Source organism: Quercus lobata, chromosome 11 (assembly GCF_001633185.2).
Source record: "Quercus lobata isolate SW786 chromosome 11, ValleyOak3.0 Primary Assembly, whole genome shotgun sequence".
In the NCBI taxonomy this organism is placed as follows: domain Eukaryota; kingdom Viridiplantae; phylum Streptophyta; class Magnoliopsida; order Fagales; family Fagaceae; genus Quercus; species Quercus lobata.
Window position 1 is genome coordinate 13,188,491 of NC_044914.1, and position 26,319 is coordinate 13,214,809.

At 34.3% G+C, this 26,319-nt stretch overlaps 2 protein-coding genes across 2 annotated transcripts; both read left to right on the forward strand.

Annotated features, from left to right (window-relative positions):
• The first annotated feature begins 7,560 nt into the window (after positions 1-7,560).
• On the forward strand, positions 7,561-8,289 carry LOC115967830 (cysteine-rich repeat secretory protein 38-like). Its single transcript, XM_031086978.1, has one exon. The coding sequence runs from the start codon at positions 7,561-7,563 to the stop codon at positions 8,287-8,289; it is 729 nt and encodes a 242-aa protein (XP_030942838.1).
• Positions 8,290-24,439: 16,150 nt separating this feature from the next.
• Positions 24,440-25,168, forward strand: LOC115967934 (cysteine-rich repeat secretory protein 38-like). The gene has a single exon (XM_031087092.1). It carries the CDS (start codon positions 24,440-24,442, stop codon positions 25,166-25,168), a length of 729 nt encoding a protein of 242 aa, XP_030942952.1.
• Positions 25,169-26,319: the final 1,151 nt, after the last annotated feature.

Genomic DNA, 26,319 nt, shown 5'->3' on the forward strand with positions numbered 1-26,319 from the left:
TGCGATATGGTCATGATGGGAAAAGACCCACTATAAAAAATTGAGATTACATGTTGGATATTTTTATAAAAGTATCATATTTAGTTTAATACTCATTTATGTGAGTTGACCGTTTCTCCACCCTCCCTTAAAAGTTACCATGGCTTTTGAGTGGAGTTGTGGTGTGCTTTTGTGTTAAAACTCATTTTTCTCTCCCCTATGTGTGTGTGTGTTTGTTTCTCAAAAAAAAAAAAAAAAAAAAAAGTGCGTTGAGGAAATCAATTATCCCTTAATGTCAGATATGTTGATTGCTAAATTTTGAAATTCAAATAAAACTCAAAATTTGAATAGCTATTGTCAATGGTTTTTAATTGGAAAATTTCTAAACATTAACGTGATATTAATACCATCATTGCCAGCATTTTTGGTTTTATTACAAATATAAACTTTCTATTCTAAACGTTTTGTATTCAAATGTTCTTATTTGAATATGACATGGTAACGTCATATATAGAATGTTTTCAACACTTAGGGTCGGTTTGGTTTGTGCGTCCATGTCTAGATTATTTGCGTTTTCAATTTTTTTTTTTTTTTTTTTTTAAACCAACGCCTAATGCACTGTTCATATCAGGCATATAAACAGTACTTTCAAGCATGAACAGTAATTTTTTTATTGTTTTAAGTTTTTAGTAAAATAAGTGGTATCTAAACGCACACTTAAATGTACAACTATTGCTGAATTATTTTATGTTATAATAAGTTACTATATATACACAAGTGTTTACTATTTGGTTTAATGGAAAGTGGTCAAAACAACTAGCAATTTTTGTAATATATATTTTGAAGCTTTCTAAAAGGAATTTAATAAAGTTCAGCCACGTTAATTATGGGCTATTGATTTGTTTTCAATTGTATTATGATACCATTATGTTGTTCTCAACGTATATAGATTTGGCAAAAGACTTTTGATGTCCGGTTTTAATATTATATATATATATATATATATATATAGAAATAAAGAAAGCTATTGATATCTATTGATTTCAATAGCTTTATGAACTTTTAATTGATATCAAACTTTTGGATTCTTTGGCTAAGGACAAGTTATATGTCCGACTCTGTACGTTTTTAGATCCCTTAAAACACAACCAGATTAACTTAGATAATTAGTCAAGTGATTACTTAGAAAAATTATTAAGTCTAGATTAACACACAGGGATGGACCCAGGTAGAAGGCTAAGGGGGCCCGGGCCCAAAAAAAAAATTTTTAGCAAGTAAAATTTTCAAAAAAAAAAAAAAAAGGGGGGGCTTAGGCCCCCTTGAGTTTTTAGCTCGGGCTCCCCTAGTTTTTAGCTCGAACCCCTCCCAAAAATCATGAACCCCTAGCCCATCATCTGGCCAGGAGCCCATGACCCATGTAAAAAAAAAAAAAAAACTCAGCTCTCAAGTCTCAGCAGTCCAAAACCAAACGGAGAAAGCAAAAAACGAAGGAAAAAAAAAAGAAAAGAAAAGAAAAGAAAGGAAAGTGAGACTATGAGAGGCGAGACAGAGAGACCCATCTTGATCGTAGAGGAGACCCGTGTTAGTGTCGCCGTGACAGAGAAATAGAGAGCCATGTCGGTGATGTCGTGGCTCGTGAAGCTTGCGAGACCAGAGCGGAGACCCATCTTCATCAGTTCATCTAATTATCTTGTACCCACGCCAGCGAAACCCATGCCGCCATGCAAGACCCACTTGCCAACGTCGCTGCCCACAAAGACTCATCACACTCACAGGTATTGACTTTTATCACAAAAACTGAGAATCTGAGATTCACAGAAACTATGCTTGTGTTGTGCCTTGTTCATGTTTGTGTTCTTACTGAGAATCTGTGTTTTTTAGAATTTGAGAAACTATGCTTGTGATCTGAGAATTTGTGTTTTTTTTTTTTTTGGGCTTTTTGGCTTTGTGACTGTCACTCTGTGAGTCTGTGTTTGTGACTCTCTCTCTTGCATTATATAGATAAGAGAGATAGAGATAGAGAGAGAGAGAGAGTAGAGTTTGTAGAGATAGTTTTTTCTTTGTTGATTGGTAGTTGGGCATAATAGGGACAAGTGGAGTTGGGCAACGGACAAGTGACAAAAAAAGAAGAAGGTAAAGTTAAGAAACGTTTTTGTTAACAGTGTCGGTAGTGGGATTCATTGGGTTAGTGGGTCATAATTAGAAAGATGGAGACAACACAAAGGCACAAAGACATAATTAAAGGCAAAGAGAGACAACATAAAGACATAAATAAAGGCAGATCAACCAAATACAAAGACATAAATAAAGGCAGACCAAAGACAAAAAGAAAAAAACAAATCATATAATATAGAAAATTGTCACACAAATTTAAGAAAATAACGGTGATTCTTATATGATTTTATTTTATTTGTAGATCATGAAAAAATCAACTACAATGCTTGATTTTTTCAAAAGAAAATGTTCAACTCTAAATTCTTCTGAAGTTAACGTAGAATTGCCAACAACTAATGTTGCTATTCCAATTCTAGAAAATGTTGATGTTCCAATTCCGGAAAATGTTGATGTTTCAATTCCAGAAAATGTCGATGTTCCAATCTCTCAAACACAATTTCAAAGAATTGACCTTGATTCTTTGGATTATGATCCCGGAACACGCAAACAAATATTGGAATATCATGTTAATCAACGTGATGAAATTCGACAAGCTTACATTATAAAAGGTCCACACCAACCTCCTTTAAAGACATTAAAAAAAAGTGGAAAGCACAATTGTAGCTTTCAAGCTTCTTGGTTTGGAAATTATTCAACATGGCTTGAATATTCTCCTACGACAGATGCAGCTTATTGTCTACCATGTTTTTTCTTTTATAATTCAAATGGGGTTATGGGACAAAATAAATTCATTGTTGGTGGATTTAGAAATTGGAGAAAGGTTGGGGGAAAAGATTGTTATTTTCAAGGTCATATAGGAAAATATCCTAACTCAGCTCATAGAGTTGCCGAGCAAATGTGTAAGGATTTGATGAACTAATGGCAGCATTTACAAATGGTAGTTGATCATTTCACTACTGAACAAATTGCAAATAATTGGTTGCTACTGAAGGCCATAATTTTTATTGTCTGAAATCTTGCCTTTCAAGCTATAGCTTTTAGAGGTCGACATGAAAGTTTAGTTCATTAAATCATGGGAACTTTTTAGAATCATTGGGTATTGTGACTTTTTGGAATGAGAAGGTTGCTGAAATAATAGAAAAAGCTTCCAAAAATGCAACCTACACATCACCTAGGATGCAAAAGGAAATTCTACATGTTTTCTTAGTCAAAGTGAAGAAGGCCATTTGGGAAGAAATTGGTGATGCAAAGTTTTTCATAATGGTTGATGAACCTCATGATGAGTCCATGAAAGAGCAAATGGCTATGGTTTTTAAATATGTTGATGCAGAAGGCTTTGTGAAAGAACGTTTTTTAGGGCTTATTCATGCTATTGACACTACGACTTTGACTCTAAGAAGGGGATATATTCTTTGTTATCTCAACATTGCTTAGATATACAAAATATTCGAGGGCAAGGATATGATGGAGCAAGCAACATGCGAGGTATGTGAAATATATTACAAGCTTTGATTTTGAATGATTGGTATTAGTAAAAGCATCAAAACAAGTTGTTCCCATTAGTCATTTTTTTTTACATTGCTTTTTCTGATCAAAATTGTTAATGCTTCATGCAAGCACAACGAGCAATTGAAAGTTGCCAATACTAATGAAATAACATGTTTGATTGATCTTGAAGAGCTTGAGACTGGAAGTGGACTTAATCAAATTGGCACTTTACAACGATCTGTAGAAACACGTTGGAGTTCACATTTTAAATCAGTTTTTAGCTTATGAAGGATGTTTATTTTAACTGTTGAAGTTTTACAAAATATAATTAATGATGCAATTGATGGAGAACATCGGGCAGAAGCAGAGTCGGCTTATGAGGGTTTAACTTCATTTGAAATTGTCTTCATCTTGCATCTTGAGAAGGAAACTATGGAGATCACTGATAAAATTTGTCAAGCTTTTCAAAGCCAATCTCAAGATATTTTAAATGCCATGCATTTAGTTTCATTTACTAAAGCACTTATCCAAAAATTTAGAGATGATGGGTGGGATGGTTTACTCACCACTGTGATATCATTTTGTGAGCAGCATTGCATTGATGTCCCAGATATGAATGCTCGTTATGTTGCGAGGTAAGGTTGAGCTCGTAATCAACAAGATAACGTTACAATTGAGCATCATTATCGAGTAAATATTTTTTATACTACAATAGATTCTTAACTACAGGAACTAAATTATCAATTTAATGAAGATGTAATGGAGTTACTTAAGCTTAGCTCAGTTTTAGAACCTCGAGAGGCATTAAAATCTTTTAGAAGTAGTGATCTTTGTTTGTTGGTAAAGAATTTCTATCCATAAGATTTTACAGATTATGACAAACAAGTGTTGGAGAAGGAGTTTTATCATTTTGAGCATAATGTAGTCCAAGATCCAGATTTCAAAAAATTGAAAAGTTTATCTGAGTTTTCTCAATGGTTAGTGAGAACTAGAAATTCAGAACGCTACAAACTTGTTTATAGAATAGTGAGACTTGTGCTTACTCTTCTAGTTTCTACTACTACTACAGAATGAGCATTTTTAGCTATGAAAGTTGTCAAAACTAACTTTCGAAACACAATGGAAAATGATTTTTTGATGGACTCTTTGATGTTATACATTGAAAAGGATATAGTTTCGACATTTAGTTTGGATTCAATCGTAGATGATTTTGAAAATTTGAAAGAGCGTCAAGTTCCCTTTTCATAGATAATTGTATAAAGAAATAATAGTGTTTCGGGTCTTTTGTTTTTGTTAGTAGATGATTGTATCTTAATATATTAAGAAACAATGATTTTTGGGTATTTGTCTTAGTTGATAGTTTATTAATACTATATGGATGCGTATTTGAAATTTTTTTTCGCTTATCTCCGCCCCCTCCCCCCCCAACTAAAAATCCTGAGTTCATCCCTATTAACACACATATATCATATTATTGTAAAATGCGGAAAATAAAGAACACAACAATATGATAACCCAGGAAAACCAAACCGGTAAAAACTTGGGGAGGATTTAACTTAGCTATTCTCAAGGTAAAACTGAATCTGTTATGAAAGAATTGAAGTTTACACAATAGCGACTTAGACCACTAACATCCTATTGTTACCTCGAGTAGAAAACTTACTACCACGATCATGTGACAGCTCTGAGTCCACAGACTACTTTTTTCTTGGATTCCCAGCAAGTACAAGCACCCCTGCTTGTGTATCTTTAAGCTCTTAAAGCAGTAACTGAATCGATCACCAAGTTCTTGACATAATCTTGAAACTTGGAAACCCTAAGTATGTGTGAAGGCAATCACCTCTTAATCTCACAAAAGATTCACACACACAGCATATGGAGCATCTCCAAAGCATGGCTAGGGGATCCCTTTTATACTTAAGACAAAATATAAAACCCTACATGTCAAACAAGCTTAGGCTGAGTTGGAAATTTCTGCAGAAAAACAATCTACACGACTTTCAATCGATCGAGTCTAATTCTCGATCGATCGAGCCAGACAGAATTGTACAATAAATTCTGCAATAACTCAATTCCAACTTTACATAAAAAGCAAATACTTTGAACAAGTCTAAGTGAGACGAAAACGTTTTGATCATGGTTTGCCAATATTACAAATTGAAATTCTAATACATTTAAACCTAAAGTCTTAGAACCCAACAGGTTCTCTCTCTCTATATATATGGAAAGAAATAAAAGTTTTAGTATCACATTATTTTTGAATTACAAAGCTACATACTTTCAAAAAAAAAAATTTATTATTGTTCTAAACACTCACCATCTACTACTTCTTGTTATTCACAAAAATATTTTATCTTTTAATAAATTTTCTTGGGAAAAGAAAGTACTATAGTGAGCTTATATCCTACAAGCTGTGTAGGCTCACAAGGATAATCAGCAAAGGTAGCTGAGCTATTGTATCCTGGGGATAATATGCAGAAATTATTTGTCTAACTATATTAGATATATTATAGATGACATGATTTGTCTCAAGACAATAACTTGGTCCATGTCTCATCTTCGTCACCTCTTTTGGTAAAATCATACTGTGTAATTTTCAAGGAAAAGTTAGGTAATATCTCTCATTTATTTCCAACATTACAAGTATAAGTAATATAGTTGATTCTGAAGTACTTACCAACTATAGAACCTATTAATGCTATTCGAGCCTAGCACCAACTCGGTTGGACTACTCTTTCAAGTAAATGTCTTTGCTGCATAAATACCCAATTCTTGGCTTACTTCACACAATTATTCTTTTTTTTTTTTTTTTTGGTAGAAGGTAGAGGGTGCGGCAATCTTGACTAGAACACTATGAACTTCGTAGCTTTGGAAACTTAGCTTGGTGTAAACCTCGAGGCGCTCAAGATTGTAGTTGGTTCTTCGATGAAAAGTGCTCTGAATATGAAAATCTTTCTCTAGGTCACAACAAAGTTCTCATACATTTCTAAGGATGGTGACTCTAAAAAGTAGCTTTAAAGTTGTTCTAGAACCCTAATGCACGAATGCAGCCCGATTTTTTATCGATCGGCTAATGTTGACATAGCAGGAACTTCACTATCTTGTACACATGCTTGAGTTGTTTTTTTGTGTCTTCAAATGTAGTTCTTCAACATACTTAAGGACACAAAAAACTAGGACTCAAATACGTTAAAAATGTGTTTTAACTCAGATTTGCCAACACATTCATATTTGACCTTAACAAAATCAATTTGCTGAAGTTTTAACAGAATCTCAATCAACATTAAACTTAAACCAACTTGTGTTTTTTCATGCAAACACTTCGTCTCAGCCACTAGCACGATTCTTTCAAGTATAATGAAACTGATGTATACTTTCTTTAAGTTGTTAAAGATAAAATTGAAACTTTCAACATTTAAAATCAAAGTTGGACTAAATTTTAATGACCGTAAGTAAATTTCTCCACCACCCCGGCCCCTTTTTTTTGTTTTCTATTATTTCTCAAATCAATTGGCCTCCACAACTTCTTACGTTTTATTTTTATGACATTACTTAATACATGATTTCTTGATTCCAGATTAGGTGAATAAACTTAAATATATATATATATATATATATATATAATGACACATTAACTTTCTAGTTCATTCATTCATAATATAATATTCCAACGACTTTGTCGCCGTCTAAATTTTTTTTTTTTTTTTGGTTGGAATTCAATATTATCAGGGTTGAGTGTGCAATCATTTAATATTTATTTTTACTAGCTTGATCAAAATTTAGCTCTAATTCCTAATTTTTTGACCTTTGCAAATAGCGCAGTCCACATTGACAATTTCTTGTCAACTTCAACAATGATAAGGAAGAAATAGTCAGCCCCCTTTAACTTTTCTAGATAGGTTGAAGCTGAGATTTACTATAAATAAGTGCAGCACGGGCCATAGCTTAGACCCATCATCCTCTCATTTCCTTCTGAAAATGTCTTCCTTACATTTCACCTTCTCAATCTACCTGCTAACCTTTGCTCTCTTTCTCCAAACTATTTTTGGAGACATCCCTCTTTACAATATCTGTTCAAGCTCTGAGAACTTCACCACAAATGACCAATATGAATCAAATCTAAGAAAGCTCTTAGGTAATCTTAACTACCAAACCCCTTCCCTTGGTTTTGGTCTTGGTTCGGTTGGTTGGTACCAATACCAAACTTATGGGATTGCTCTTTGTCGTGGAGACGTTGCAGCCGCAGACTGCAAGGCGTGTGTTAATGATGCCAGCAATGAAATTCACAAACTTTGCCCATACGATAAAGGTGCGATTATATGGTACGATAATTGTCTGTTGAAGTACTCAAACAAGGATTTCTTGGGTCAAATTGATAATGAAAACTGGTTCTACATGTCGAATGTGCAAAATGTGAGTGAGCCAACTATATTTAACCAGAAGACTAGGGAGTTATTGAGCCAACTAGCCAAGGATGCATCTTTCACCACAAAAAAGTATGCAGTAGGAGAGCTAGAGCTGGGAAAATCAACCAAACTGTATGGCTTGGCTCAATGCACATGGGACCTTTCTACCATTGAATGTTTGCAGTGTCTTGATGATGCAATTGGTCAACTTCCTAGTTGTTGTGATGGGAAAGAAGGTGGGAGAGTTATTGGTGGGAGTTGCAACATAAGATATGAGATTTACCCGTTTGTTAGTGCTTAATTATAATTCAAGTTCTCTAGATTTCAGGAGCGAGTTTATAATCATTTACTTTTGGAGGGATACTAGGGAATAATGCTATGTAATTCTTTATTTCTGTTGAACAATGTATTTGTAAAATTCATTGCCAATAAAATGTATTTATTTTAGTTCTCTTGTCTGTTGTGAAGTAACTTGTTTATACAAGACAAAATCTTTTTTTGAAGTAACATGTTTATACAAGATTAAAGAAGGCAGTGAAGAGAAATTATTACACTCTATTTATGTGGATCGGCAGTGTACTTATGTTGGGTCTGGCTTATATTCAATATTTTTTAACTGGACATCTTATTTTGTTTTAAATATATAATAATGAGTGATAGTAAGTTTTAATCTTCACATTTTATTTGTGAAAGACCTTATAGTTGAATTGACACCTCCCCATGTACAAAGTACTTGGAGGTCTAAGAGGGAAAGGGTTCGAGTTGCGGGGTTAGGAGCAGTTTATTTTTTTATTTTTTTATTTATCATATATAATACCTGGTAAAAATTTCCCTAAATAGAGTTGTATGGTTTACTACGTTCCGTTCTGCTGCTTATGCTCCTTTCCACTAGCTTCATTCCACTTCACTATGCCCATAAGGCCCCAACTTAGTGGCTACTAAAAAAAAAAATATAAGCCAACTACAACAATCTCCACCTTGGCGAATATTCAGTCCCAAAGAAAATGTCTCCTTGCTTTGCCTCCAGCTCCAACAACTAATAATAGGTGGGATATGTCATCATTTATGAACATGAATAAACATTGGCCGAGTCCAAGAAATACTTGAACATGGCTGCGTTGATAAGCTTCATCAACGTATTGGCTGTATTATCTCAAGTATGAATCTTCTTAAAAATAATGTCTTTGGCATCAATAAATTCTCTTATCTTCTTGAATCTCACATCATATGCTTTATCCTAGCACGGTAAACCTAGTGCTTTTAACTTTGATTGTTACAATGCAATTGAACTTCTCATTACTTTAAACCAATCTCTTTGACTAGCCCATTTAATCCCACTGCTCTCTGCTTGGGTTTGCAATTATGTACTTAATGACAGTGCTCACTAATCGAAATCCGGCCTAGTGCAAACCACTGCACGCACTAGAGATGCCAATGCACTAGCATACGGTATCTTTGACGTGTCTTCATATTCTTTTCTTATTCTTCGGTCACGGACTATTAGATAATTTGAAATGGTTAACCAACGGTCTCTGCTTGGATTTGCAATGGAGAAATGCTAGGGATACCAATTTTGTGCCATAACTCGCCACATGGTGAGTTGTGATTAGTAAAGATGTGTTGGTGAGTCATGTGAAGACACACCTTTACCAATTACAACTCGCCATGTGACGAGTTGTGACATGAAGTTGTGCCAAAATTAGTGTCCCTAATATTTTTTATTTGCAATGTACTTGATGATAGTGCTCTGCTCACTGATCGAAATCTGGCCTAGACTGCAAACCATTGCATTGCATGCCTCATGTAAACTTTTAAAATTAAAAAAAGAAAAAGCATATTAAGGTTCAAGTTTGAATTGGTAAAGTTTTAGAGGCGATGGAAACAAGTCAGCCTTTTTTAATTGAATAAATAAATTTACCTTTAATGCTTAAATCTAACGCTTATAAATATGGTTTGTTAACAAGAGAGTTTATTCCAACAATCACTTCGATAATTTAGAATTGACAAAATGTTTGACTTGATATTCACAAAGATGTTCAGTGTCATGTACTCACGTTTCGTGAGCTCAAATGCTTGAATAACTCAATGGGGATTAGAAATCCAGTACATATCTACGGGCAAACTCCAGGAGGACCGAATCCTATACGTAATCTTTGATCAAGAATCAACAAAGAAACTCCTAGACCTGGAGGACCCAATCCTATACATAATTCAGTCTTTGTAAGGAGTGATCCTATACAAGGAATCAATCCTCTACATAATCATCAAGCAAGAATCAATAGAGAAACTCGAGGAGGGCCTAATCTTATACATGATCCACGAAACACTTGGAGGCCTTGATCATCTTCACAACCCACCAAACTATGAACCACGTAATATCAAAAGGATATGAATCTTTTATAATTTATACTACTTGCTTTACTCTTGGCCACAGCAGTTTATCTTGGAATAAATCGTCTAGTTTTTTGGATTTTTAGTTCTTTTGCAAAACAAAATGAGTGTAATAGAAATATCTTCCGTTCAATTTTTTATTTTTTTTTTATATGTTTAGTTTGAAATTTATCCTGTTCCCATGAGTTACCAGAATTTATTTTACATAGGAAATCTTAATCTATACAATGTTTTCCATTGATATAAAAAATGGGATACATTTTTAATCAAATTATTGTTGGGTTTACTTTAGTTTGGTTTTTGTACCCGATTTATGGTATTCTTGAATATTCTTTTGGATTTAAACCTTTCATAAACATTTAATTGAGATTTTTGAATGTCTTAATAATCCCGTAGAAAAGAAAAAGAAAACCATGTTACATTCAAGAACTCAAGGATTTTCTCAGTCAACAATTTGAGATGAAAGATCTTGGACATCTCAGCTATTTCTTGGGTCTTGAAATTACTCATTCCACATATGGTCTTTACATTATTCAAACCAAGTATGCTTCCGACCTTTTGTCTCGAGCTGGACTCACTAACAGCAAGACTGTTGACACTCCAGTTGAACTTAATGTACATCTGACACCCTCGAGGGGGAAGCCATTGTCTAATCCTTCTCTTTATAGACGATTGGTTGGTAACCTAGTTTATCTCATAGTTACTCGTCCAAACATCTCCTATGCTGTTCACCAGGTGAGCCAATATCTGTCTGCTCCATGATCAACTCACTATGCTGCTGTTTTGCGCATTCTTCGATACTTGAAGGACACTCTCTTCTATGGCCTTTTCTACTCAGCTCAGTCTCCTCTTGTACTCCATGCATTCTTTGATGCTGATTGGCAGGAGATCCCACTGATCGCAGGTCCACTACAGGTTATTGCTTTCTCCTTAGTTCTTCTTTGATTTCTTGGCGAAGTAAGAAACAAACTTTTATGACCCGCTCCAGTACTGAAGCAGAATATCGTGCCTTTGCTGATACCACATCTGAGCTCCTTTGATTACGATGGCTTTTTAAGGATTTGGGTGTGTCCACTTCCTTTGCTACTCCCCTTTATTGTGACAACTAGAGTGCCATTCATATTACTCACAATGATGTCTTCCATGAACGGACTAAACACATCAAGATTAATTGTCATATTATCCGTTATCATCTTGTCTATGGCGCTTTCAAGCTTTTCTCCGTCTCCTCCAAAGATCAACTTGCAGATATCTTCACCAAGTCACTTCCTAAGGGATGCACTCGTGATTTGGTTGACAACCTTAAACTGGTCTCATATCTACCTTGAGTTTGAGGGGGGCTGTTAACGTATATTATGTTATGGGTTTTAGGCCCAGTTAGATTACTTGTATAGCACACTTGTACTTGTACTACATTTTACTTATACCGCACACATATGCCTCCTATATAAAGGCACTGATGTATATTCTTTCATTTGAGAAATACAATATAATTATTTAGTATTTCTAACACTTTTTTAGCAATTTTAATAATCTCCTTCCCTAGAATAGCATATAAGCTTTTGTTAGGTTCTAAAAGTTTAGAACAATTGGCAATCCATGAATACAAATTTGTCTAGATTGATATAGATTTCTAAATCTATAGGTATGATTAGATAATACTCAAGGTGCTACAAGTCAGAATACAATAAAAAGGAAACTGCAGGTTTAGAAATTGGAAACATGCTAGGTTTGATCGATCGAGATGCGTTTCTGCAGAATTTAATTAAAGCCCATCAGCCCATTAAGTGATTAGAGTTTCAAATCTAATTCTTATAGTATTTAAAGGAAACCCTAAGATACATTTTAAGAATTCTTTTAGAGAGAGAAGAGTGATTCTTGTGTCTCCTATTGTAGATCTAGGGTTTCTGTACTGAAAACTCTCTAAAATCTTCTATCGACAATATTCCTTGAAGAAACTTAAGATCCAGTATTGTAGAAGTTGCACGTTGTTGATGATTTAAAGCTTTAAGTGAGATCTCAAAGTCATAAATATGGGTGTTTGTGTTTAACAAATTCAGATAGAAGAATCCGTGGATTCAAAATTGTGTGTGGTCACATGAGTAAGTCTTACAAGACGTAGCTTTAGATTTAAGAAAAAATCTATTGTAAATCTTTCATTCTATATAATGAATTTGTTATCTTAGGGATAGTTTAGGTTAAATCATCTCCAAGTTTTTTACCTTGAAATTGAACGGTTTCATTGGTTTTCCTTAGTTATCATATCGCTTGTCTTCTTTACTTTTCCATACTTAGTGATATGATTGTTTCTGTTTAACCTAAATCTAAATAATAAACCTAAATAACAACTTGGTTAATTAATTAGCTAGTTTAAACAATCTAAATGTACAGGTTCTAAATATTCCAACAGCTTTCTTTGAATCCATCCCTTTAATGGCGTCTGACTCAACCTGTTATTTTAAGGCTTAAATTATAACTTCTTTGATTATATTTTCCATAGACAATTATTAAATTGTTCCTTACTACTAAATTGGATCCAAGCATGGTGTTATGTACACGTGATACATTTAATTATGGGTCCAAAATTAAAAAATTAAAAAGGAACATCCTCTCTCTCTCTCTCTCTCTCTCTCTCTCTCTCTCTATATATATATATATATATATATTTGTGTGTGTATAGGTATACAATTTTAAAAGCAAGATACAATTGTATATGTATACAAATTTTTTTTTTTTTTTTTTTGTCGGTATTCTCTAATTTCAAAATACCATGAGGCGACAAAAAGGAATATTTCAAATCTCTCGTTTATTTTTTTATCTTTCCTTTAAAGGATTTTATGTATAAATTTTGCAATTATGTATAAAAATATGCCTTAAAGAGAATATTTTATAATTATATATATATATATATATATATATGTTATAAGAGCATTTACATCAATGTAGCTAATTTAATATTTCGGCAAATACATAACTAAAAGCTCAAAAAAACTCTCGCATTAGTCTCAATATTTTATCCTACAATTTTAACATGGGATTGTACCCTTACCATAACTGGCAATGTTTTTTCCTCGCTAGACAATAAAAAATAAAAAAGCATTTATTTTTCTCTCCCATTTTTTTTCTCTCTTCACTTAATCTCTGCCTCTCTCTCTCTCTCTCTCTGAGCTCATTGTGGAGCTCTCAAGTTCACGCCAATTTTAGCAAGAGGAGTCTGTGGGTCACTTTCTCTCTCTCTCTTCCCCCCTCCCCCTAAATTTTATTGATTTTAGTAAGGAGGAGATGATTGGCCGTTAGTGATTTTTGAGCTAATTCTTTCTCAATTGTGATGCATTTAATTTACATTTAAACAGTCATTAATTTAGGAGCATTTTTTAAGTAGGCAAATTATTCTATATATAAAAATATAAATAAGCATCAACCTGAAAAAGTGTGAAATATGTATGACGTGTAAAAGTGTCAAATATGTTTAACGTGTACAAATCATTGTTTCATATATGTAGATATAAGCATACATCATTCTAAAAGATGACACGTAATGTTATATGTATTGTCAAAGGGAGACAAGTCAAATTTTATAATGTATAATAGATAGATAGTAGATTTAATAATTTTTTTTTTTTGGGAAACTAGTAGATTTAATAATTTGATAGTTGAGAAAGAAAAATTTAAACTTTAAATATCTTGACAAGAATATCAAGTATGCACTTTTGTAATGGTCCAATTTATTTATTTTTTACTGCTTTCTCTTGAACCATTTATTTGGCACGGTAATCTTTATGGCTTGATGTACACATGTTCAATAATTAGGGATGTGGAGAAATTTATGCCTAAGAAGGTTCATTAACATTCTCAAAAAGAAAAAAAAAGAAGGTTAATTAACATTTGGCTATGACGTGTTATAACGTGTCACTAAATTTCATTCAATGACACTGAATGACTAATGAGGCATAGTAAATAAGTTCGTAAATATTGAAAATTTTTGGGTTTAAATTGGCTCCAATCAATTTATCAATTGTCGAAGTTGATTAATTAGTCAAGTTATATAAAGCTCCAATCTTCCAATTCAATTAATTGATGGACAAAGTTTAGCTACAAAATTAGTTGTAGTTTTACGTTACAACCTTACTTAATATCTTTTTATTGAATTTGAATTTTGACAAATCCAATGTTGGATTATATCTTCATCTTATATCTACTTACAAAATTTTTAAAAAATTAAAGATCAATAGCTATTTTATCGATAAATTGTTTAAATTGAAAGTTTTTTTTTAATTTAAAATTATGCATAAAATATAAACTTATAGATCATATATAAATAAAATCTGATTGACGCAAAATTTAACACGCGTATTAAGAGTGTAAAGAACATGCAATTCAACAATTAAATTTTCAAAGTATGTAGTAATGTTATTTTATTAAGTAAGGTTGTAGCCTTATGCTACAATAAATTTTATAGCTAAACTTTGTCCTTAATTAATTACCTAAATTGATTAATTAATCAATTTATTCATAGGTCCAATCTAATATGTGATGAGTACAACCATTTCGCAAAAACTAAATGTGTGGAAAAATAATTTTTAACATAGTATATATGGTCATGATAGGGAAAATAAACTTGATGGAAGAAGCCCCAGCAAGTGGTTTGAAGGTTGCCACCAACTTGAAGAATCCACTATAAAAGATTATAGTTACAAGTACAAGAAATAAACCCAATCTCAAAGTACTTATCTAGAGTAAAACCTACTGATGCTATGCAAGTGTAGCTGCAACCTGGTTGGTCTACTCTTCTAAGTGAATCTCTTCGATGTATAGAATCGTGGATACCCAATTTGTGACTAACTTCACACAATCATTCTTTGATTATTAAAGGTAGAAAGTGCAACTATCTTGGCTAGAACACTATGAACTTCGCAAGCAATTCCAGAAACTTAGCTTTATGCAAAACCTAGGGCATACAAGATTGCAACTGGTTCTTATGTAAAGAGTGCTCCAGATCTGAAAATTTAAAAATCCTGAAACTCGATCGATTGCATGGTATCAAACTAGTGTTGAAGTTTAAAATTCCTTGATCAATCGGTTGGTGTCGAGTTAGTGTCAAGACAATACTTAATGACACTAAAACCTATGACTCAAACACATTAAAAATGAAATTTGACTCGGATTTGCAAACACATACATATTTGACCTAACAAAATCCTTTTGCTGAAGTTTTAAAAGAATCTCAATCAATTCTAAACTTCAACCAACTCAAATTTTTTTATGTTAACACTTTGTCTGCCACCAATTCGATTCTTTTAAGTATAATGAAATTGGTGTATACTTTCTTAAGTTTTTAAAGATAAAATTGTGACTTTCAACATTTGAGAATCGAAAATCAAAGTTGGACAAAATTTTAATGACTGGCCGTAAGTAAATTTCTAGCATTTTTTAAAATAAATATTTTTTTTTAATTTTTTTTTATTAATTATAAAATCATTTGGCCTCAACAACGTCTTACGTTTTATTTTTTATGACATCAAATTTTTTTTTTTTTTTTCGTGAGAGGATTTTGAAAACTCGGATTTGTGTTGAAAACACAAGAGCTGTTTAGACCCCCAAATTAAATATTATGGCTGGATTGATTTTATTCTAACTAGTGGAATAAAGTAAATGCAAGTGGATAAACAATATAACAATTCTAAGCCATATTCATTAAAGCACAACAGTAAAATGAAAGCTAAAAGAATAGGGAAGAAGAATGCAAGTACAAGATAACACTCTGATGTGTTATCGAAGAGGAAATCGAAGAACTCGGCAAAAAACCTCTCCGTCGCCCTCCAAGTGGTAAATCGATCTACTAGATAATCAGTTGGGATACACGAATAGCAAGAGACCCTCCAAGCCTAATCTACCCAATGCACTTAAGCCCTCCAAGCTCCTACTCCAACAAGGCTTCTCGGAACCGTGTATTGTCTAGCTCTTTGGATCCCGCAATACACTTGATTGCATCCGCCAAAACTTGGCTTCTTCCAATACTTCCCAGTAGCACCAAAACCTCACTTGATACTCTGAAAGGGTGTGGTAAGTATTTGGGCTATCAACCTCTCAAGGATATGAAAATGAAGACGTAAGAGTTGAGGAAAAACTATAATGGATTTGTGTATAGAAATGTGGGTAGAATAATTTCTAATTTTGAAGGATAGTGGCTAGGGTTTTCTCTTAAAAGCACTCCTCAAAATCTATGGGCAATGGGGGTATATATGGTGTGGGTATAGATAGTGTGTATCAGATATGACAATTCAGCAAAACAAAATGTTTTGCGGGTATCTCGCGGGAAGGCCTTACCCGCTAGACACTCGCAAAAACCAGTTGTCTGTCCTGACTCTTCGCATTCCAATAATGTGCGGGGAACATATTTCATTTCGCGGGAAACTTACTCGAGAGCTACCCACGAAAACAACTTTAGTCTTCAATTGCCTTGAGTCTTCAAACTCTCTCTTTCATACACAAGCCTTACAAATAAATCCCACTTAAAATACAGGGTACATAAGATTGAAAATAATTACAATCAAATTTGGCACAAAATTAAAGCCAACATAAACTAGTTGTAAATTTACAATCTCTCCCTTTAGCTATTCCGTGACAAAACTCCTAAAATAGACTCTAGACTTAAATGTGAGTTTGGGAACAGTGGCAAAACTCACTCACATCTAATCTAGAAGCCATGAAGCACTTGCATGTATATACCTGTAACCTGAAACACTCGCACACAAACAAAACTTTCATTAAGCTTATGACAAGTTGAATACATAGTATGTATATAAGCAAGTAAAATGTAATCAAGTTTATAAATTATATAACATATAAGCATATCTTGATCAAACAAGGTTAGTCATTAAAGAATGACTACAATGAACATTTAGCTAGTAAATGCTCATTTGGACACGTAATGCAATAAAGACCAATCACAATGATTAACTGCATGTCCAACACACAACCAATGCAAAATACACGAAGTATTTACATCAGGGATATAAAATCCTACTAGGGTACAAGTGTGAGGTACTTAAGATAGTTTAACAATATCTAAAAGTACTAAAAAATTACTACAAAGCAATTAAAGAAACACAAGTACTGAATATTAAACTGAAATATTAAAGCCAAAGTACTTAAGCTTTAAAGGAAAGAAATAAAAACTATCCAAGAGTTATAAAAACTAATAAAGTTTAATCCAAATATAAAAAATGCTAAACCGCCAACAATGAACCAGTGGCTATGACTATGCCCTGCTCCCCCTTAACTGTGCATACTCTCCCTTAAAATTTTCTCCCCCTTTTTGACTAGAATAGCCAAAAAGGCTAGCTAGAATTGCTAGGACTCTGAATCGGATCCCTGCTCCATCGACATATCCTTTATCTATGAAGATAGGGCAGTAATTTGATCCTAGATGTATGCAAACTGGTCTGCGGTGTGCTGCACATGGGAATCTAGCATGCCATACATCTGCTCTACCTTAGCAATGAGGCGTTCAAGTCTATCGTGTCCCCTTGCTTGTGCTTTAGAGGATGGTTGAGCAGAACTCCCTAGTGCTAAGGTGAATTTGTCAATCTCCTCCTCAATATCTTCACCCTCTTCCTCAACATGATCCCTTGGTATTTGTGAGACGCCGGTCTTGGATCCGATGATGTGAGCTTTGCTTCTAGTCACTGTGTTAGCACCAATGGGATAGTCTCTTTGTACTATGGTGAAACTGCTTGGAAGTTTGAGCCTTGTCTTTGCAATGAAGCCCATGATGAAAGTGAGGATTGGCATTATAGTTTTGGAGTTCCTTTTTTCAATGCTTTTGGTCAGGAGATGGAAGATGTCTCCACAAATGTCAATCTCTTTATATGTGAAGAGATTGTATAAGAAAATTTTCCTTGGAGCGGAAAATGTCGTCAAGTTGGTGACCGGATACAAATTGTGGATCATGACATATGCTAGAGTCCTTATCTCCGAGTTAAATGGAGTGGTGTTCATTGACTTCTTGTTTAGTGTACCACCAAGAACTCTCACCATTGGTCATCATACTGAACGGTAATCTGCTGAGAAGGTGGATGAACTTCGAGGAATTCTTGGATTGATTCCCTTGCAATAACAAACTCCTTGTGTCTCACCTAGCAATTAATGTGGTCTCCATCCACACTAGCATTTGAAAAGAACTCTTTGATGATTTATGAGTACACATTTCCACTCGGATTCAACAATTTCATCCATGTCCTTTCCTTGAACACATCAGGAATGCAAGTGTCCTCAAAAGTCTCCATTCTAACAACTCTTTCCATAATAATTGTGGCTCGTTTGTAGCAATCGTTATAAGCCATGTTTGCCTCAATAGACTTGAAGTTGTTAGAGTCCGTGTGAGGATGCTTGGAGGATTTCTTGGAAACAGAATGCTTGGTGGGAGACATCTACACATATAATTACCAAACAAGAGAAAACAAGTGCAACAACACAAAAACATAACACAAAATTGATTAGTGTCAAGTTAGTTCAAACCATAAGTACAAAGACTTAAAATAGAACACAACAGTGTTAAATCATCATGCTTTAAATGCTAAACCATATGAATATCACCAAAATGCAAAGATATAGCAACCATGCATGTGTGTGCATCTACAATGCATGAGGTGTGCATAAGGTGTGCATGGTGTGTGCCTAGGTGATGCATGGCAAGGCATGGTGAGGCACATGTGGGTCAAAGTGTGTAAAACACACACCCAATAATCAAAACATGTTCAACAAGTTCAATCAAGAGTAAACCCAAAAATTTGGAGCTCATTTGAGTCCAAACAACTCAAAAATGCCACTTGAGCATTTTATCAAACACATGGAATGCAACACTATACTACACATATGAGTAATGCATGAACAGATGAAAATATGCCTAAATACATGTTCAAATTGCCACAAGGGGCCAACATAGATGCACACAAGACAAATGGGGCAAAGCCCAATCAAAATTTTGAAATTTTTTTGCCAAAAATCATAGTTCCCAACCCCTTTTTCGAAAATCCCCAATTCAAGAACCCTAAAACAAATTATACATAATCTAAAATGGAAAGATGAAAAGAATGTTAAGAAACATACCTTTGAAGAGATTTGTACTTGAAATTAGAGGGTTTTGAGTGAAACACAAATTTGGGTTGAGAGAGGTTTAAGTGAGGCAAAGGAGGGAACTCAAGAGTGTTTTAAAAAACTATCACATCAGCCCTATAAAATTGAAAACATGCGTTTTTCATGGGTTAGATAATCGCGAAATTACTCACGAAAAACACCACTAAAGCATAAAAACTTTCTCGGGAAGCTCCTAGTCACGAAACAGTCGCGAAAGTCTCTGTATGAAATTTGTGTTTCCCAGTTTTTGCCTTAACCTCTTTTTGCGGGAAGTACTTAGCCACAAGCTTCTCGTGAAAAGGCCTCTGAACAAGTTTATGAAGATCAACACAAAAATGCACTATGAACAAAAACTTAAAGCACGAAAGTATAAAATCACTTTCAAAAACATATAAAACACTCAAAAATCTTTTTGGGTTTATCAACAAGCAATTAAGCATACACATTATATTTGATCATGTACAATTATACAAATGAAATAAGCATTAATTGAACTAAACTTGTGTGTGAGTATTAAATGTGGAATAGTCCTTAGACCAGAGTGAAGCTTCAATGATCAATTGAATCAAGTCATACACAATTGGTACTAAGTCAAGTGGTTTATCTTAATTATAGAAACGAACATATATGACCTACCACAAGAAAATAATTACAAATCTTAGAAGCTTTTCATTCGGCTTCTATACAAATCATAATATTTGATAATTTTTTGAATAATACATCTCATTTTGAGATCGATGCTTGAAATTTTTTATATTTCAATATTGAGAATGAGCCTTTGGCTTTTTAAGCACCATACATTTCAATAAAAAGTCGCTTTCCCTTTTTTCTAGTCAAATACTAGTATGTACGATGACTTTTGCAGCTCATTATCTCTTTTCATTTTGAGATTTACATTTGTTGAGCTCTTTACACAAAAAAAATAAAAATAAAGTGGGAAGAGAAAGGCACAAGTCTATACATATATCAAAACCAACAAAACTATTGACCAATCATTCATGATACGCTTGAAGATTGATTTACAATAGTTACACATAGATTTCAAGAATTTTCCCATAAAGATATATGTGCATACAAAACAAGGTAAGCTCATAAATGCACTACGCCATTAGTACGAAGGTACTAAGCCAAACTCACATGTGATATACACAATACAAGCGATCAAACCTTTTGGAGATTTTTCAATTTTTATGGGTTTTTGAATTTTTGAACACACTTAAAAACAGAACAAGTAAAGTAAAATCAACAAAAACAAGTACAAAACACAACTTGTAAAAGAAACATGCTATAATATGGAAGCAATGACATAGGAGGATTATGTATGACATGGTACATGAACCTATGACCCTAAACATCGGAAGAATTAAAGCATGTACATAGGAATAGATCATCCATAAGTACCCTTCTTCACCCACTCTTATGAGTATTTTAGGTGAGAGCTTTAGATAGCAGGGTATGACCAACATAACTTTCAAACCTCGGAGTGAAGCTAGCAAGCCATAGTAATATGTTTTTCAACATTTTGATAACGTCTCCAATGAGATGTCCCTCACTATCTCCTTTAGCTTGTGCTCCCTTTAGTCTCCTCTATGAACTTTCCTGACCACGCATAAAGTCAGCCTTCTTGAGTGCATAAAGCTTGAAACAATTCGGCCTTATGTGCCCTTGTACGCCACAATGATGACACACATGCTTCACTTGAGGCCCCCTTTGATTTTTGGGTAATGACTTTCCTTCTTCCTTTGGCTTTGCACCAAAGGTTCTTTTTATAGCAATAGGGGTCTCAATCTCAGGTTTCACTTCCTTGAGTTTCTCAATATTCTTAGTCAAAACGAATCTTACTTCCTTCTTGGGTTTGCTGCTAGAGCTTCCTTCTCCGGTATAGCCCAAACCAGTCTTATCATGTGAAGATTTTTGTGATGACAGCACGTTGTCAAGTTTCTTGGTAGAGATATGCTCAACCTTGACATTAGCTTGGATAATTTCAAGTTCAAGGAACTTGATCTTTGAGTAAGCTTCAACCAACTCTCCCTTGAGTCCTTCTACTTCACACTTTACTTCCTTGAGTTGCACAAATATACACCTATGCTCTTCCTCAACCTTTTTCATCTTTTTCATAGCAAGGTTTACAACTTTGGCGTATTTTCCACAATCTTCCAACAGAGAATCATAAGCTTCTTAAAGGTTGTTCTCGCCTTCATTTTGGCATACGTCTTCATCTTCCGATTCTTCAACTTCCTCATCCTTGGAAAAATTACCAAGTTCATCAACCAAATTGCTCAAATAATTTTTTGAATCAATGAAGGCAATTGTCATGAAGGCTCTATAGTTTCCTTCACTGTCACATTCTCCTTTTGTGTCTAAATTTTAGCCGTCAGAATCACTAAGGGTTGTGGCAAACACTTCACCTTTCCCTCTCAAATAGTTGGGACACTCCTTCTTGAGACATCCATGACCATTGCATTCGTAACACACGATTCCTTGAGGGGATTGAAAATCCTTCCCATCTTTCTTCTTGAGCGGCTTCTCACCGTTTTTCATCTTTAGAAATTTTCAGAAGTTCTTTATAAGGGATGCTACCTCCTTCTCCATATCATCTTCTTTGGAGGAGTCATCCATTCTCTCGGTGATGGTTTTGAAAGCAAGAGATTTGCTCTTCTTGTGAGAAGGCAGTCCCAGCTCATATGTTTGGAGAGATCCAATGAGTTCTTGGATTTTGATCTCATCCAAATCTTTACTTTCCTCTATAGTTGTAATCTTTGCACTGAAGCTCTCCGGTAAGGACCTCAAATCTTTCTCACCACCTTAGCATCCTCAATCTTCTCTCCGAGATTGAGCTTAGCAATTATGATTTCATTAAGCTTCCTAAAGAATGAATCAAAAGACTCATCGTCACCCATCTTGAGCTTTTCAAATTTGGTGGTAAGCATCTGGAGTTTTGTGTCCTTAACTTTCTTGGTACCCTTATAGGTAGTCTCAAGAATCATCCAAGCTTCCTTAGCTGTCTCCACATGTGATATCTTGTGAAATTTATCACTAGACATACCACGGAATATAGCGTTAATAGCCTTACTGTTTGCATTAGCCAAAGCAAGAGTTGCCTTGTCTCACTCGGACTTGGCTATCATGGGTTTAACATACCCATTCTCGACGAAGTCCTATATTGACTCATCTATAGCACATAAGAAAGCTCTCATGTGGACTTTCCAAAATGCATAGTTGCTCCCATCAAAGAATGGTGGAGCATTGAGCGATTGTGATCGGTCCATCACAAAGGGGTCAAGGATCACACTCAGGTAATAAAACCATAACGAGTATACCTGCTTTGATACCAATTGAAAGCTCAGATTTGTGTTAAAAACACAAGAGTTGTTTATACCTCCAAATTAAATATTATGGCTTGATTTTACTCTAACTTATACTAAGAGCAGAATAGAGTAAATGTGAGCGAATAAACAATATAACTACTCTAAGCCATATTCATTAAAGCACAGTAATAAAACGAAAGTTAAAAGAGTAGGGAAGAAGAATGTGAACACAAGATAGCACTCCGATGTGTTATCGAAGAAGAAACCAAAGAACTCGGCGAAAAACCTCTCCGCCGCCCTCTAAGCGGTAAATTGATCCACTAGACAATCAATTGAGATACATGAGTAGTAAGAGGTCATCCAAGCCTAATCTACCCAATGCACCTAAGCCCTCCAAGCTCTACTCTAACAAGACTTCTCGAAATCGTGTCCTATCTAGCTCTCCAAATCTTGCAATATGCCCGATTGCATCTGCCAAAGCTTGGCTTTTTCCAATACTTCCTAGTAGCACCAAAATCTCACTTGACACTCTGAAAGGGTGTGGTAAGTGTTTAAACTATTAACCTCTCAAGGATATGAAAATGGAGAGGTAGGAGTTAAGGGAAAACCGCAATGGATTGTGTAGAAAAATGTGGGTATAACAATTTCTAACTCTCAATGATAGTGGCTAGGGTTTTCTTTCAAAAACACTCATCAACATCTATGGGTAATGGGGGTATATATAGTATAGGTACAGATAGTATGTATCAGATATGACAGTTCAACAAAACAAAATGTTTAGCGAGTATCTTGCGGGAAGGCCTTACCTGCGTGACACTTGCGAAAACTTGTTGTCTCTATCCTGTTTTGACTCTTCGCATTCCAGTCATGTGTAGGATACATGCTTCACTTCGCGGGAAGCTTATTCGCGAGCTACCCGCAAAAATAGTTTCAGTCTTCAATTACCTTGAGTTTTCACACACTCTCTCTCAACACAACCCTTACAAATAAATCTCACATAAAATATAAGATACATGAGATTGAATATAATTACAATCAAATTTGGCACAGAATTAAAGTTAACTAGTTGTAAATTACAACTTTATAGATTTTTTGACATTACTTAATACTACACGATTACATGATTCCTGATTTAGGTGAATAAACTTAAAAAAAAATAAAAAAATAAAAAATAAAAAATAACAATAAAAAAAAATCTAATGACTCGTTAACTTTCTAGTCATAATGTTTTGGAACTTTTCCCTTTAATATTCTGGCGACTTTGTCACCTTCTACTTTTCGTTGGAATTCAATATTGTCGTTTTCTTTATTCTTGTGCCGGCGATGCTTGCAATTTTTCTTTTTGGGAACTTGAGGATTACGCTAATGCAGGTACATGGTCCTTGAAACACATTTATTTATTTATTTTCATTCTCCCATTATTTTTTACTTTTGCAAATGGCGCAGTCCACATTGACAATTTCTTGTCAACTTCAACAATGATAAGGAAGAAATAGTCAGTCCCTTTTAACTTATCCAGATAGCTAGGATGAAGCTCAGATTTACTCTAAATAAGTACTCCACTCTCCATAGTCCATACCTTAAACCCATCATACCTCTCATTTCTTTCTGAAAATGTCTTCCTCACACTTCACTTTCTCCATCTACGTTCTAACCTTTGCGCTCTTTCTCCAAACCATTTTTGGAGCCAGCCCTCTCTTCCATTTTTGTTCAAACGCTGAGAACTTCACCACCGGTGATCAATATGAATCAAACCTAAGAAAGCTCTTAGGTAATCTTAACTACCAAACCCCTCCTCTTGGTTTTGGTCTTGGTTCAGTAGGTTGGTACGAGTACCAAACTTATGGGCTTGCTCTTTGCCGTGGAGACGTTGCCACCGCAGACTGCAAGGTGTGCGTAAATGAGGCTAGCAACGAAATTCACAAACTTTGCCCATATGATAAAGGTGCAATTATATGGTACGATAATTGTCATTTGAAGTACTCAAACAAGGATTTCTTGGGTCAAATTGATAATGAAAACTGGTTCTCTTTGTTGAATGTGCAAAATGTGAGTGAGCTAACTATATTTAACCAAAAGAGTAGGGAGTTATTGAGCCAACTAGCCAAGGATGCATCTTTCACCACAAAAAAGTATGCGATTGGAGAGCTAGAGCTAGGAAAATCAACCAAACTCTATGGCTTGGCTCAATGCACATGGGACCTTTCTACCGTTGAATGTTTACAGTGTCTTGATGGTGCAATTGGTCAACTTCCTAGTTGTTGTGATGGGAAAGAAGGAGGGAGAGTTGTTGGTGGGAGTTGCATCATAAGATATGAGATTTACCCATTTATCAGTGCTTAACTAGATTTCAAGTTCTCTAGGTTTCAAGAGCTTGTGTGTGACATCACTTTTGAGGGGATACACAAGAATAATGTTCTACAATTCTTTAATTTTCTTTGAACCAATATATTTATAAAATTATTTTCCAATAAAATTGACTTTTTTTCTTTTTCTTTTTTTTCTTTTTTTTCGATTTTCTTAATTGATTTTTCTAATTATATAAATTGTTAGGGTTTCCTTTGGTTGATTTTACAGGTTAATTGCTACAAATTAAAAATATATCACCAATAAAGTAATAAATAAAGCAGTAAATCCAACGGAAATAACAGAAGACAACAATATGGAGTCTTAGGAAAACCAATGAAGTTATTTGTTTCATAGTAAAAAAAACCTGGATAGGATTTAATCTAAATAGTTCTCAAGGCAATATGTCCACTAATTGCATTGAAGTTTATACAATATACTTAATCCTATATCTATTCCTACCTCATATAGTACTTGTATGATCACACATAGCTCCGAATTCATGGACTCTTCGATTATGGATTTTTGTACACGAACTCCCTTATTTGTTACTCTGAGATCTTCGCTCAAAGATTTAATCAGTATTTGTAGTTAATTGATTGTACAAAAACTCCTCATTTGTGACTCCAAGAAATCCACTTAAAGGTTTGTCCAGTAACTATTATAGATTGGATTACTATATGGCTTCATACAAGATCTACACTATGGCAGTAGTAACACCATGTTGATTTTTTTCCATATGCTCTTGAACTCTCACGGTTGAATAGGTGGAAGCTCATATTTACTTTATGAAAAATTTAGGGTTTTTGTCTCTCTAACCACTTAATAAGTTGTGCTTAATGGGCCATTATATAGGTTTTCTATTAGGGTTTCAAAAACTTATGTGTATAGTAGATATAATAAATCACGTTAGATCTGAAAAACTGAGTCTACAATTTTGATCGGTCAAACTAGCTATCAAACTCATCTTGATTGGTCGAACTTGTAGTTGAACCGACAAAAACACAAATTTTTTTTTCCCAGCAAATCTTGAGCTTTCATCTTGGATTTATTAATTTACATTGAAACTTTAACAAGACTCAATTTTTTGTCATTGGTTGCCAACACCTAGTCTGCTGGTCCTACATAAATGAATAAGACTCCATTTA